The following is a 14,974-nucleotide window of genomic DNA, read 5'->3' on the forward strand; positions in this document are numbered from 1 at the left end:
CAGTGATTTGTGAATTTCCATTCCTCTTCTAAAACCTCTTACAGATATTTCTGCTGCATTCCTCTCCTTCCCTCTCCCCACAGACAGGAATTATGAGACAGTAACTCACATCCCTCCCTTTGCATCTCCCGCTACTCTTGTGGTTATTCCTATGGTTACTTCTGGGGGCAAGCCTGGCTCTGACCCACCTCTTAGCGCCTAGGCCGCACAAGTGGGGCTTGTCATCCTGGAGGGAAAAACAAAGAAAAATAGCTTCCAAACCTTGGGTCCATGCTGTAGGTCGAGCACTGTGCTAAGCACTGCACACGCATCATCCCATTTCATCCTCCCAAACACTCTATGGGATAGGCGCTATTCCCGAGTTACAGATGGAAGAAACCAAGGCTGAGAGAGGTCGATCTCTTGCCCAAGGTCACTGAGCTACTAAGCGGCAGAGCTGGGATCCAGACTTCGGCTGTCTGACTCCAAAGTCCAGGCTTTTCTTTGCTCTAAATCCCTCCTCTTGACCTTCTCTTTTGATTGTGGAATTCTAGGAAGTGTTGGATCTGTTTCTCATCAGCAGGCCTCATGTTCCCCTTGGAGCAGGGTCTCTGGGCATTTGCACATTATCCCTAGAGACAAATCTTGGGTGTGCAGAGCCTCGTCTCAGTGTCCAGCATGTCCAGAACCAGCCGGAATTGAGGCATTCTGGCCCCTTGCCCCACCACCTGGAAATGTCATTTGTAGTCAGCCGGCTGTAGTTGGAGGCTGCCTCTTCGGTGCAATGAGTCAAAGGACCACATGGAAACACTTTAGCCTGAGCCAGCACTGGAGGATCCTGGCTCAGAGCCATGAATGGCGGCAGGTCCAATAATGCTGAGCTCCAGGCATATGTGTTGCCAGGAAGCCAGAGGGCTTTGAAGGCTGACCAGCTCCCCCAGCCCACGTAAAGGCCTTGCATAGTGCTGGGCATGTGGGTGCTCAAGAATGTGGGTTCCTGTTTCCTGTGAGAGAAGGGCCTCGGGCCTTTGGCTGCGTGTCTTGGTGATGAAATGCTCTGTGCCATGGCTGTCTTGTGGGGAAGAGGGGAGGGTTGAAGTCAAAAGACCATGGGCCTCTGAGGTCGTGTGCAACTTTGTGCATGTTCCTGTGTTCAAAGAGGAGCCATGGCTTTCTCTGCATTCTCAGGGGTGTCCAAGACCCGTGAAAGGCCAAAGGCCCCACTATCACGAGCCTGCAGCAGGGACCAGGGGATTAGGCCATTCGGCGTGTCCAAAAACACAAGATCACGTCTGGACTGCTGGGGAGTGGAGTGGGGGGAGGTGTGCCAGGCTGGTGCAAGCATGTAAGGGTGAGGAATGGGTACCCAGGTCAGGTTGGGTTTTGGAGCAGAACGGAGCTCCTCCCGACCTCCTTCCCACCCTGACCACACAAGCTAGAGAGAGCAGACTTCCCTCCCACCCCAGGCCTCTGGGGAAGATGGCCTCCCCCACCATCATCTGTAAACCTCATCTCCAAGCTTAGAGCTTCCTCCCCAGGTGGGGGTGCCCCCTCTCTGAGCTCCAATTTCCCCATCAGCCTAGGGCCGTATATCTTCTCCTCCTTTCTCCTGGCTGCTTTATAGCTTCCTGGAAACACCTTCCCTTAGCACTTCGAAATGTATCACTTGAAAGCATCTTAACGTTAACCAATGTGACTCTTTTTTAATTTGAAGGGGCTTATTTCTCCGAATGGCTTTCCTGATCATATAGGAGGGCATGCTCCCTAATATTAAACTTTTTCTTTAAAAAGAACAAAAATATGACTCACATCTGTTTGATATTTAATTCAAATTGAATGGCAGGACAGGAACAAAATTACACTGCAAAAGGCCATAAAGCGTGATGTTTGAAAGGATACCAAACCTACATGCCAGACAATTTGAAATGACATAGGATTGAGGGGACATGGCCTAGGCATTGGGGTGTCTCCTGCCCACAAGCCAGGGAGGGTAGTCGCCAAGCTGGGAGATGCTGAGAGGCGAGAGAGGGGCTCACCTTGCACTAGAAGTATTTTCTAGGGTCTGGTTTCTAGTCACATGTGAGTTCGGAGTCTGGGCCAAGCTTCAAGCAGTGGTCCCAATCCTGTCTGGAATCCAGGGCCAGTCACTCACTCCAGGCTTGGGGGAGGTGGCCTGTTTGGGGCTCCCTGAGAGGCTGCTGGGTAATGCTCACACACAGCTTGGGTGGCCAACCAGGTACCGCTCTACTCTCAGTGTCCAGGAGGCCTCAGGATTTGGCTACAGCTCAGCAATTGAGTTGAAATCTGTTTGCTTTCCATCTACCAGAGACTTCCACATCTCTTAACCAGGAGGGTAGAGAGATGGGATGGGACATGAGAGCTGTGCTTTTCTTGCTTATGATAAGGAAAGAGGCCTCTAAATGCCAGGTGACCTGTCACTGCCCTTGAGCTCTGAGAGTGTGGTCTCTTACTTAATACCCCTGTTGCATGTTTTAAGCTAGAGGACTGATCCCAGGGCTCCAGCACGAGCACCCCAGTTTTGCACCGTTTCTCTGCTGGCGTTCGTTAGGTGGTCATTGACAGTGGAGCTCTGCAACCCAAGCTCAGCCAGAGCTGATGGGCTGCCCTTCACCAGTACACATGGAAGAAGAGGGTGAAGAGAAAAAGCAAAGATCTAGCACAAGTCAAACGCTGAGTGAATTTGGTCACGCTTTCCCTATCTGAGTATTGATTCCCTCATCTGTAACATGGGATGGTTTAACATCCTCATAAGGTTATTTTTAAAAGCTAATATTATAAATGTGAACAGATTCACTCCCAAATAGGAAAACATTGTACAAGTTCCTTAGAATGGTTGCTCTGACCTTTCCAGGGCTTCGGTACAGGTACCATCTTCATTTCCAAGGCATTTTCACAGGGGTTATTTTGCACGAGGGGCTGGAACTGTTTTCGTACAGTGGGGTGCTGGAGCCGTCTCACACCATTTTGTAAGAACTGATTGTTAAACAAGCCATCATTAAAAATTAAATTGTATAACGTATAGTTAAATAAGTTGTATTAAGTCCAAAGTTAGTAAATAATCAAAACTCATGACTTCCTAATCATTTTACTATATATCTTACTATACCTGTGCTATTGAGGTCATTTCCATATTTATGTGCATAGCCATATAGTGGAAATGCTATGTAATGGTGTGCTCTCTGTGTATCTCTTTCCAACTGCAAGTTTGGTGACGTCATCTTGATACCTTGAAATTGACCATGGTGGGAGAACTTACACCACCAAAAATTGGAAATGTTCCAGCACTCCCAGGGCCTTGTGTCCAGGGGTGTTTCTTTTTCCAGAACGCTCTGGCCTTCTCTGAATTCCCCTCACTGTTCCTCTAATGAGATCTCTCCTCAGCCTCTATTTTTCCCCTGAGCTGAGCCAAAACATTCTCTCTGGTTTGTAAAGTGTGCTGAGAATCTCAAGAGGAGCTATTTTCCCTTTCTGTAACCAAGGAGCAAATCTCACAGCTCATAATTACCCTGTGGTTTTCTAACCAACACTTTAGCTAGGGTGCTTGACAGACCCAGAGGCAGGAGTGTGCGTGTGTGCATGTGCGTGTGTGCATGTGCGTGTGTGTATGTGTTGAGGGGGGAGTGGAATGAGGAAGGAGAAGTCGAGCCACATGGGGCTTTCCTGACATTTGAAATCTGTACAGCAACTGCAGGCCCAGGGGAAAAGGAACGTAAAACTAAAAGATGGAGCCCTCTGATTATTAGCTTCCTTGCTTGGCCTCCAATGAGTGTCCACAGGGGACCATGTGTTCCTCAGTAATGAGGCCCTGGTTCTGGAAGCCTCTGACGCCAAACATCCAGCCTGCCTGCTTCTAGTGCTCCCAGGGCAGAGCTCCAAGTTTGGGGGCCCTGCACTTCGCATGTGTGTTTCGGAGTGGTGAAGGACTGGGTGGTCGTGTTGCGTCACAGAGACAGGATTCATCTGGAAACAGGGAAACCTTTTGGCAGATGGCAAGGAATCGGGAGTGTGGGCCCTGCATGGCCCTGCTGGGATTAGTCCTTGGCTGCTGGGCTCAGAGTCCTGAGGATATAGTGAGTCCATGTACTGAGCAAACTACTCTCTCTGGCCTCTTCTCACCCGAAGCAATTAATTGTTTAAATTGCATTTTAACCTTTTAACCAGGAGCTTTGTTGTCATTCGAGGTTCCCAAAGCCTCATTCCTAAAGGTCTGTTATCACCCCACAAAATTTTTTTCTCCCATCTCACTCTCTTGTCATTCAGTCAACAGACCCTAACAGGAGACCTACTGGCTGCTCCATCTATGTCCACGATGGACATATCCAAATATGTCCAAGCCAGTTTCTGCCATGCAAGGTGTCTGCTGATGACAGGTTCTGGCATGGCACAGGGCACACTGCAAGTACCCATATTCCCAGTTGAGGAAACGCCTTTTTTCCCCACGGATTGCTGCCCGAAAAAAAAAAAACAAACCCTCTGAGTTCCAACACTAGCTTGGAGCTAGGAGGGAGTTGGCTCCTTTGTGGAAAAAGTCAGGGAAGTGTCCTAGAGGGAAGAATTTTGGGAACAGGTGGTGGTTAACGTGAAGGGCTGGTGTTTACGGAGCATTTCCGAGGTGTGAGCACCAAGTTGTTTTACAGTTGATGGGTTTAAGCCTTCACAGAGGTAAGCGCCAAGTGTCCCCATTAATATGTGAGGAAGGCCCTCACAGGAGGTGAGGGCCATTTCAGAGTCAGTAGGGGAGGGCAGTGGGGATATGGACCCTGGAAGTAGATCTCTGTTCTGGACTGCAGGGGCGTCGGCCTGCACGCTGCATTGCCTAGGCTGCTTGTCAGCTGCCTACTGGCTGGTTTCGCCAATGAGAGCCACAGAGGGTGGGAAAAGGGAGAAGCCAGAGTACTTTGCTCTTTCTCTTGGCTCCTGGGAAAACCTCTAGCAGCAGCCGCATCTCTTCCCTGGCTTCATCTCCCCCTTGGAGAGCTTCTGCCTCCGAAGTCCAGGCTTTTAGGGGAGGGGGGGCGGGGAGATCGCCACAGTAGTTCTAGCTCTGTGCTGGACGGCGGGGTCCTCTCTGGCTCTGGTCACACTACCTCTCAGTTGCCCCTGCCGCCCAGGAGTGAGAACGAGCAGCTGAGCAGCCGTAGCAACTCCCTGCTCCTACCGATCTCCGAATTGCATTGCCTGTGTGGCTTCTCAGTGGCTCCATCATCTGTGTACCCAATTCCCTGAATTCAATTTTTGAAATATTTAGAGTGGCTTTTGTTTTCCTGTCTGCATCCTGACTGACACACTCCTCCCACCTACCTCCCCTAAGCAAGGTGACATAATAATGTCCATTTTCTTAGTCCATCTGCAGTAAGCTGCAGGTAAGTGAGTGGAAGAATATTATGAGGCCTCGGAGCCCTCGGAGAAGCAATTATGGAAATCCTGGGGCCTGCGGCTGGACTGAGCTCCCCCTGCAAAGACCCCAGTCTCTGTCTTCTGGAGATTCCCACCCCTACCCCTGCCTCTGCATCTTTAAGACATCTCTCGGCTGGGACTCCTTCCAGCAGTTAGAATAGGCTTTGCTCGGTACCTGCTCCATGTAAGTTCTGTATTAGGAAACAGAGAGGAGCAGAGAAATAACAGAGGAGGAAAGAAAGAGCCTCCTGAACCCCAGACCCCACCATCTCTCCTTCCTTCCTGGACTGTGATTCGATTTTGATTCAAATATGCCCTTTCTCAGAGTCCTAACTGGCTTTTCCAAATGCCTGGAGCTGGGCACCGTGGCTGCACATGCTTCTCTAGAAGTGGGTGTTGTGGGGAAAGGGAGGTCATGTTTCTCTGGGGGAAAATAAAAGGCAGAGAACCTTACGAGCTCAGGAGTCCTGGCTTCGTGCGGGAGCGCAGACTTTTGTGGAGCAAGCCCCATGCCAAATGGCGCTGGAAAGCCCTTTCAACTCACATGCCGAAAGAAGAAAAATAATTAAACTCTTCTGTCAGGGATCACCTGGCTCCCCACATCCCCTCACTTGGGATGTTTTGTTCCCACTGGAGCATGTGATTGGAAAACAAAGGTAAATGAGAGCAATTTATTCCCAGATCATTTTTTCCCCCAGCAGGATTAAAGCTGCCTCAGCCATAAAGAGTTTACAAACTCTGAAGAAAGATAATAACTTTCCTTCTCACAGCCCGGTCATGGGGAGGTGATGCATGTTTCCAATCAGCTGAGAATGTAACTCAAATGGTAGGTTTTATTTCACTTTAATCCGCCCGTGAGTTCACGTTCAAGGTAAGAGGGATCACAGCCCTGCAATGAGAACAGAGTTCGTTAACTGCGGCATCTCCTCTTAAAAAGGTGGAGGAGCTGGGTTTGTTTACTGCTCACCCCAAAGCCTGGCGCTGAGTGACTGGAGTACAGGAATGCAGGTGCCACAGTGAAGAGAAGCTGGAGGGTCTAAATGGTCCTGTCTGATACTTTGGGAACCAGCTCAGTACCACCAGATGCCATGGAAGAAGAGGACACAGCAGAGCTTGAGGACCAAAGTGCACACAGCAGATACAGCAGGAGGGGAAGCCTCCCAGCACAAAGCCCAGGGTGGGGGTGGAGAGGTCTTGTAGGTGGTGATGAACCATCCACACTGCTTGGGACTTACTTGCTTCTATACATATCTTTGCTGATGGCAGCCTGGCCACTCAGAGGGCTGTTGTGGAAATACTTGGTTCTCAGTTCCTATTTCAGCTCTACTGCTTAGTCAGCCACAGGCGGACCTTGAGCCAGCCTCTTGACTGTATATCTTGCTTTACACATGTATAAAGTGACCATGCATTTGAGGGGAAGGGGAAGTGTTTCTTTTATTGGCCTACTGCAAAACCGTCAGTGCTACTCTTTCTGCAAAGAAACTCTCTCCTTCTGGGCCAGTGTTGCCCTCTCCAATCTTTTCTTTGAAAATGTAGATGCCTCCAGCAGGGTGACATCTTAGCTTCCTACAGCCACAGGGAATCTCTTAAAGAGATGGGGTGGGCGGGGTGTTGTTATAGGGCAGATGTTCCTGATATATGACTGTGGGGAGGGTCCGCATGGGCTGGCCTCCATTTCACTGAGGCGGAGGTAAGGGGTCAGGGAGAGGGATCACACCAGATCCCGTGGAGACTTGGTGGGCTGCAGGCCAAGGTTCAATCCAGCCAGGATGACTGCTACTGCTTGGAGCCTTTCCCATGGTTTCCTGGAGGGGGCGGGAGGGAGTACCTGTACCCTATGCGCCTCTGTTTGGGGCAGGAAGTGCTGGCTGAGAGCTATCCCTTAGTGACATGGGGTCCTGTCAAATCTTTCAACCTTCCTTAGCAGTTATCACACAGAATTCTAAACACTCAAAGTTCTGATGGAGTTGGGGCTACGGAGGCTCAAGAACTAGGCAGAAGTACTCACCTTATTCAGCCCCAGCCAGAGGGTCTGGGCTGCCCCTACCAAGGCCCAGTGCAGGTGAGAGATGTTCGTCTCCACTCACAAGATGTTCATCTGCCCATTGCTCCATGGCCTTTTTGCCCAGCTGGCTGGCCTGCTTCTTGTCCTACCACTGCAGCCCTTTGCCCTGCCCTCATCTGTCTCTTAGTACAGCCAAGGTGACTGCTTCTCTAACCACCTGTCTATTTGTCCTCTGTGATGGCCACTGGGTGGTCCTGTTTGCATGGAGCTTGAGGTCTCGCCAGAGACAGACACGAAAACTGTGGTTACAGTGTTCCAGAGTCCGTGCGGAACTGCCCGTGCTCAGCCATGGCCTTCCCTGTTCTAGGATGCCACTATCTGTTGCATCTACCATCACATCCTCATGGTGCTTCTTCATGCCTGTTATGTCCCCTTGACATGGGCTGGAGGGGATGTGGTGTCTCCCTTCCAGACATGTTGGGAAGACTCCCATTCTTGGAAAAGCAGAGGAATGTGAGGGTTTAAATGCCTCATAGGGCACGGGGGATGGTTTCTAAATTTCCAGATGTCGGTTCAGAGAATTGTAGTACTCTGGGGTATGCCTGAATGTAATTGATGTGGCTCTTTATCAGACTGTGTGTGTGTGTGTGTGTGCGTGTGTGCGTGTGCGTGTGTGTGCGCTAAATCCAAGTGCCCTCAATTCATCCACTAAGTTGGATGATGGCAGCTAATCTGATTGAGCACTTACTGGGTGCTCTACATGTGGTGCCTCATTTTATCTTCACAGTGCTGTTTTATGTTCCATTTTTCAGAAGAAGAAACTGAGGCACAGGGAGCCTCAGTCACTTGTCTAAAATCACAGAACTAGTAAGTGATGGAACAAGAATTCTAACCCGGGCAGCAGTGTGACTGCAGAGCCACAGTTTGCCGCCACTGTGGTGTGTGCGTGTCACTCAGACAGTTGGGCTGCCCTGTGTGTGGGAGCCGAGAGAATGCAGAGGACATTTTTGGGAGGAACTCGCTGACCTGCTCAGGCTGTCTCAGCAGGCAAAAGAAGGTGGTATTAGGTGCGTAGACCAGGGCCCTGAAGCCAATCTGATAATTCCAGCTGCTAGGAGGAAGTGAGGTGGGTATCAGAGATCTGATGATTTAAATGGCTTGCTTCTGAAGAAAAACAGAATCTCATGGGTCAAAAAGATGAGGGAGAATATAGTCAATAATATTGTGATAAGTTTGCACGGTGACACTAGACAGTGTGGTGATCACATTGTAGGGTAGATAAATGTCGAGTCACTACATTATACCCTTGAAACTAGTATAATAGTGCATACCAACTGCACCTAAATTTAAAAAATAATAAAACTATTCTTAAAAGAAAAGAAAAAGAAAAATGGGGTTGAGCATACAGGGAGCTTTGCTATCATGAAACTTGGTGCAAGACAAGCAGTGAGCTTCCCTGAGATTTCTGTTAACTGACAGAGTCCGACACAACAGGCTAGATGTGTCTTGGCTCTCTCCTGTCCTATCGCTGGCCTGTCATCTGTCAGCCTGCTGTGCAGTTCATCCTGAGTCCTGGAGGGCCTCGCAGACCCTTCACTCCAAGTCTCAGGCACCCCCTGGAGGAGGCAGACTGCTCCCTTTTGTGGACCCCCAGTTGGGCCGGGTATGCTCCTTCCTGGAGGGGAAGAACCCTTGTTCGAGGCGAACATTCCCCAGTGGAAAGGGGACCTGTGCCCTGGAGACTCTGGGATGCCACCAGCCCGCTTCCTCATCTCAACCTTTGATGTTCAGCTGTAATCTCCCGTCCATGGCTTCTCAGTTCTGTATGTGGGCTGCTGCTCCCTAAGGCATGGTTTGGGGAACACTTTGGTCTGTGAAGATCATTGTTTCATTTAGTATCTATGTGTAAAACATGAAGAAAGTTCCAAACACTGGGCATCATCAGATCATACTACACATGGTTTCTTCTGCTTGCCAGCCCTGAAAGTGTGTCTTCCATTCTATAGACCCTGAATAGTGGGCCTTCTGGTGCAAGGAACAAAAACCCCCTCCTTACTGCTCACCAGGTCCATGCTAAGACAAAATCCATCATTAGGTAATCACAGAGCGCGGGTAAGCCCTTGGGCCCTGCAGCCAGTTTGTCGATCTTCCAACCTTTTCTAGCTCCATAACCACGTCCAAGGTGAGCCCTTGGGTCTGAACCTACTAGGTTCCCTTTCTTGGGTCTCATGATAGTAGGTAACTCTTACTGAGTGCACTGAGCACTTCATATGTGCACATTTCCTAAGACCCTCATGAGAGCTCCAGCAGATAGGTACTATTATCTTACCCATTTACAGAAGCAGATCTGGACACAAAAGCCGGCTAAGTCGCTTGCTCAAGATCACACAGCTGGTGAGTGGCATGATGTTGGGCAAGATATTTACTCTTTCTGAGTCTCAGTTTCCTCATCTGTTCAATGTGTTCAATGCCATTGTCTACGTGGGCGTTGTGAGGATCCAACGGGACAACACACACAGCGCCTAACAGCGCAGAGCATTCATCAGACACAGCCACTTAACAGGAGAGCTAATGTTAGCCTCAGCTTGAAGAGAGAGAAAACACAATGTCCATAGCACCGATCACAGTGGTGACCAAATAATTTAGTGATTAGCTCTTGAATTTATGTCTTTCCTGAGTTTCTTTAAGTTCCCCAAGGGCAGGGACTTTGTCAGCCTTGTTCATTGTGGGTTCTTGGGTCTTTGCATGGCATCTGGTGCAAGGTGGGTTCTGCACAAAAGTTTGTTGAATGACTATGTGAAGGACTTATTTGAGGGCCCCAGAAGCTATTCACAACATTGGCCAGCATCCCTTCTTGCAGCCCTGGCTGTGATCTGAGTGTACTTGCCTCATTCCCTACTGAATGGGAAGCTTCTCAAGCCATGGCAGGCCTGGGTCCTGCCTACCGCTCTCTTCTCCATGGAGAAGATGCTCAGGGCCTGGCAGTGCACTTGAACCGCCTGTGGCATGCCCTGGACGCAAAAGGGCTTTTCTTCTTGGGTAGGAAGTAGACCGTGTTGAAAGCCTGTTTGGAGGTAGTTACGGACCTCGGGATGCGAGCCAGCCAGTGGATGGCACCATGGCCTCAGTGTCTGGCATATGTTAGAGCAGGGCCTAGGATGATGGCGACCACCTGGGTTTGTAGGACCCTCCCTTCACTACACAGGTGAACATTGTCTCTAAACCACACTTCCAAGCCCCACTACCCCAGGATGGCATGGAGAGTGGCCGCTTCTGCTCTGCAACTCTGTGCACTGAGAGAACTATCCCACCCTTGGCCTGCCTGGCCCCCCTACTAGCCCCTTATGTGGAAAGACCACTGCACCCTATTGGTATATGACCCACCCTGAGTGAAATAGCTGCTGGGCTGAATTCTAACACCACCTCCCAAGACACCCTCTTATAGAACTAGTCCTGAAAGAGCCTAATTCTATGGGAAGCCACCCATAGAATTAGCCCTCTGGTCAGCTAAAACTTTGATTCAGAAATGACAGAGAGTGGCAGAGCGTGAGGATGAGGAGGGCGACGGTGACAATGAATTTCCAGACAGGCCCAGCACGCAGCTCCCCATACCCAGGGAGCTCTGAGCTCTGCTCGCATCTTTTCTAGAAATGTGAGCCCCCACCTTTCCAATTTCCTCTCACGCCTCTTCTATATTTCCCACCCCTGCCCCTGCGTGACAATGTGGCATGCATGCAGCCCATATGGGGATCAGAGAATCCTACTGGGTATGCCAGCTTAATGAAATACTTCAGTTTATTAAACACAGGCTTCCCTAAGCCCCAAGTGCCTGTGGGTATTTGAAAGCTGAAGGTAACTTCCAGCTACCACAAATGTAATTGTTACATGTGTCCATGCATTCCTGGTGCAACCTCAAACGCCCACTCTTAAGCAGCACACAAAATTAGCAACATAAAGTAACTCCTATTCAGACTAGACGAGGAAATGTGGGGAAACGCTGAGAGGGGCCCTTGGAGCCCCTCAGGCCCTCTAAAAGTATATGAAGTTCCCCTTTACCTTGCAGAGCTGGAAACGTGGAGGGCGCTCCCCCCTCCCCCAAGCTGTTCATGTTTGCAGAATTGGCTTGTTATTAGCCAGGCAGGCCTCACTTGTCAACATTGCATGATGTTGCTCGAATATATCAAGTCCTGTTTCATCCCAGGCGGCGGTGGGGCTAGCAGAGCTAGCTGTCTGCAGGCTCCCTCTGGAGCTGTATTTCTGTTCCTCCTCCAGTGCTTGGCTGGGGAGGGCTGTCCCCAGTCTGGGAAGGGCGGCGGAGAGAGCCCAGGTAACCTGGAGCCTGCTTCTCTGAACCTGGGGCAGGCAGCGCCTGGGGGATGTCTTCCCATTCGTCAGACTCCTTGGCCTGGGGCCTGTAAATCAGAGGTGAGGGGCTAACAAAGAAGCAGCAGGCAAAGGCTTCCAGGGAGGTGCCTAGCTCCACGTGGATCACCATCTGGACACCCGAGAAGGCAACCCAGTTGACAGTGCTCAAGGGAACCTGTTCCAGGAATCTTAGTGTCAGCCCATTGACCCACACGCAGCCCCTGCGACTCAGAGCCTTGAGGCTGAAGGCCAGCAGAGCACTGCCCCTCTCTCGGTAGGGCTCCAGAGACAGGTGTTGGCGGGAGAGGCGGGGGAGCTGCAGCTGAAGGTGGCAGTCCAGACTCCGCCCCACCAGCAGTGGGCTTGTGTCATGCTGCAGCCGAGATGGGACGGTGGCGAAGATGGCTGGGGCCTTCGTGGGGTGGTGCAGGCTCACCCGCAGGACTGTGAGGGGTCTCTCCATGGACGGGAGCCTGGGGAGGATGCAACACAGACACATAAGTGTGGTTGGAGCCCTACGCGCCTCTGGCTCCCTGAGCCCAGACACCTCAGGGACCGCAGACCACCTCCAGCCAAACAGAGGCAAGTGCTGGCCGTAGATACTGATATTCTGGTCGAGCCAGGATGGAGCCAAGGCTCATTGCTTTTAGTCCCTGCTTCATCTCTCCCATACTCTGTGAGCGGGGTACGCCACCACCCTCTCTGAATTTGTTTTCTTTTCCGTAATATAGGTATGTCTGTCCTTATCTGTGCAAATTATAAGGCATTGCAGCTTGCAGAGTGGGGTTTTGGTGACCTACTGTCATTTGGGGACAATTTGGCTCAGCTTCATGGAAAAGGAAGGACAGACAGACAAGATACATCTTTCTTGTATTTGACAGCTGCACAATGAACCCTTGCTGAGACCTTCTTTGGCCAGCTGCAGAGGTTAAGCAGATGTGAGAGGGGAACAAGCCCTTGCTTTTCAGAGCCCCCAGCTGGGGTGGGGGGGGGCAGGGTGGCGGAGACAAGAGCTTCTAGCGTCAAACAATCGGAAAAGAGGGAAGCCAGGAGATCAGAAAGGCTGCCTGGAGACCTGAAGGAAGAACAGGAACAGCTACCACATTCCAAAGTGCTTCCCAGGGGAAGCCAAGTGCTTATGGGTCTGAATGCTGCAAGCGTCCCATCCTCACCGTCTGGGGCAGAAGACAGACCCCGATGAGGAGAGTCGCTCGCTCAAGAACTGATTGGGCTCCACGGAGGGCAACCGGCAGTATCTGCCACAGTGTGAAATGCACGCATTGTTTGTCCCAGCAACTGCATCTCCAGTAATTGTTTCTTTAGAACTCCACTGGCACACGTGGCAATGCTACTTACAACAGTCAGCTTTGTTCCTGCACGATTCCGAGGAACGTAAACTCTCCACCACAGCCATCAACTCCATGTGGCCTAGGACCTGTCCTCACCTTCAACAGGGCTGAGTGCGTTGGATCATACACTTTTCTGGCACCAGGATTTTGCCTACACTATTTTTTTCTACTAAGAATGCATCTTCCGTCCCAAACTCTGTGTCCAGACATTGTTCTTCTTTAAAGACGTGGTGCAAATGTGACCTCTTTTATGAAACTCTTTTCTTCTCTCTGCCCTTGGACCCCCATAACAGGGAGACTCCCCCTGGGACACCTGGCCAACTGCCCATCTTTGCATTACAGCATTCTGCGGGGCCTTGTCCTGTCGTCCCTGAGCTCCTCTCCTCCCTTCTCCCCGAGGCCTCCCAGGGGCAGGGCGTGGTCTGAGCTGCCACACTGCCCTGTGTCCCGCTGTCCCATGTAGATGGGGCCTGGCCACAGCAAGTGCCTGGGGAGAAAGGGCAAGGGTAGGGGGCGGTACATTTGCCAAATGGCTAAATAAGGAGAAGCTCACACACATGAAAATCACAAGAAAACATGTTTAGATAGACCTCGAATTAGACTCTGGACCTTAAAGCTGTGGGACAGGGAGCCTGTCACAAGCTCAGTGTCCCTCTGAGCCCCCAGATCCCCTGTCCCTCCTGTCTTTTGGATGAAGCTGGCTAACAATGAGGACTTCTCAGTCTGTGGTAAGTTCTGGGCTTCTCAGGACATCCCCTAAGGCACGCACGCCCACACACACAAGCCCCCCTCCATCCACATCCCCCTCTGGCCCCAATCTGCAGAAAGCTTCTTTCTGAGGTGTGTGTTATAAGCTGAGCCCAGGACAGCTGGGGTGGGCATCTAAGTCCTCAGGCCTGGCCAGAAACTCAGAGTTCACTCCTAGGAACCAATCCCAAATCCCCAGGAAGAGTTTGCCACTGCTCATGTGACCCTACTCTTTGCTCCACCGAGCACTCAGAGCTGACAGAAACCCCCACCACAGCAGACATGTCTAGTGTCTCCAGGGCCCCAGATGTTCTGGGGAAGCAGAAACCCAGCCCTGCCAATGCACCTCTGGGTAAACAGGAGGAAGACACTCTGGGGTGTGTGCCTGGCAAGAAGCCAGTGGGGCTCTGCTTCCAGCACCACCAGGCCTCCTCACCTCGCTGTGGATTCGAGTCCCTCTGATCTCCACTTACCTTACTGCCAGGGACACATCTGGCTCTGGTGCTGCTGCTGAGTTCTCAGGAGGAAGTGGGTCTGGGCTGGGGCACGTCCGGGAATGGCAGTCAAGGATGTGATGTGTCAGAATGCTCATCGGTTTTGTTGCTTTTTTCTTTCTTCCTTGAGGAAAGAAAGTGGAAGTGTAATTTTCTATTGCAGAAGTGCAATCCCACAGCTGAGAGGTTGAGAAACCCCAGCCTGGGACCCCTGCTAGAAGAGGTCCCCTGATAGGTGGTGGGTTCCCTCCTAGGTTTCAGCTCAGCCAATCTCTATGGCCCCTTCCTTAGGGACCCTGAGTGCTGTGTCCAGAGTATCAGCCATGTCCCTCTTCTCCCCTGCCAGTCGAGTGGGGGCAAAGCACTCCAGGCCTATTAGAAAGGGGAGCTTTTTTGGTCAGTGGGAGGCAACCACTGCATGTGGGACACTGTGAAGAGAACATCGCGGCTGGCCTGGGAGCGGCTGAGGGAGCTGTGGGCAACGTGACAGTCCTCTGAGTGTCTCAGGAAAGGGCAAGGCCTCAGGGGAAGGGAGAAAACAGCCACTCACACAAGGTGGCCTCTTCTGCCGGAGGGCAGCAAGAAAGCCACCTCCCATGTCCACCCCTCCTGGTCTC

General features: G+C 51.2%; 1 protein-coding gene across 1 annotated transcript; it reads right to left on the reverse strand.

Moving 5' to 3' along the window:
- Nucleotides 1-11,624: 11,624 nt before the first annotated feature.
- TIFAB (TIFA inhibitor) lies at nt 11,625-14,371 on the reverse strand. The gene is made up of 2 exons (XM_023532009.1): nt 14,337-14,371; nt 11,625-12,240 (listed from the first exon to the last, which is right to left on the reverse strand). Exon 2 carries the CDS (start codon nt 12,228-12,230, stop codon nt 11,625-11,627), a length of 606 nt encoding a protein of 201 aa, XP_023387777.1. The 5' UTR covers nt 12,231-12,240; nt 14,337-14,371.
- Between the last annotated feature and the right edge of the window lie 603 nt (nt 14,372-14,974).

Source organism: Pteropus vampyrus, unplaced genomic scaffold, assembly GCF_000151845.1.
Source record: "Pteropus vampyrus isolate Shadow unplaced genomic scaffold, Pvam_2.0 Scaffold74, whole genome shotgun sequence".
In the NCBI taxonomy this organism is placed as follows: domain Eukaryota; kingdom Metazoa; phylum Chordata; class Mammalia; order Chiroptera; family Pteropodidae; genus Pteropus; species Pteropus vampyrus.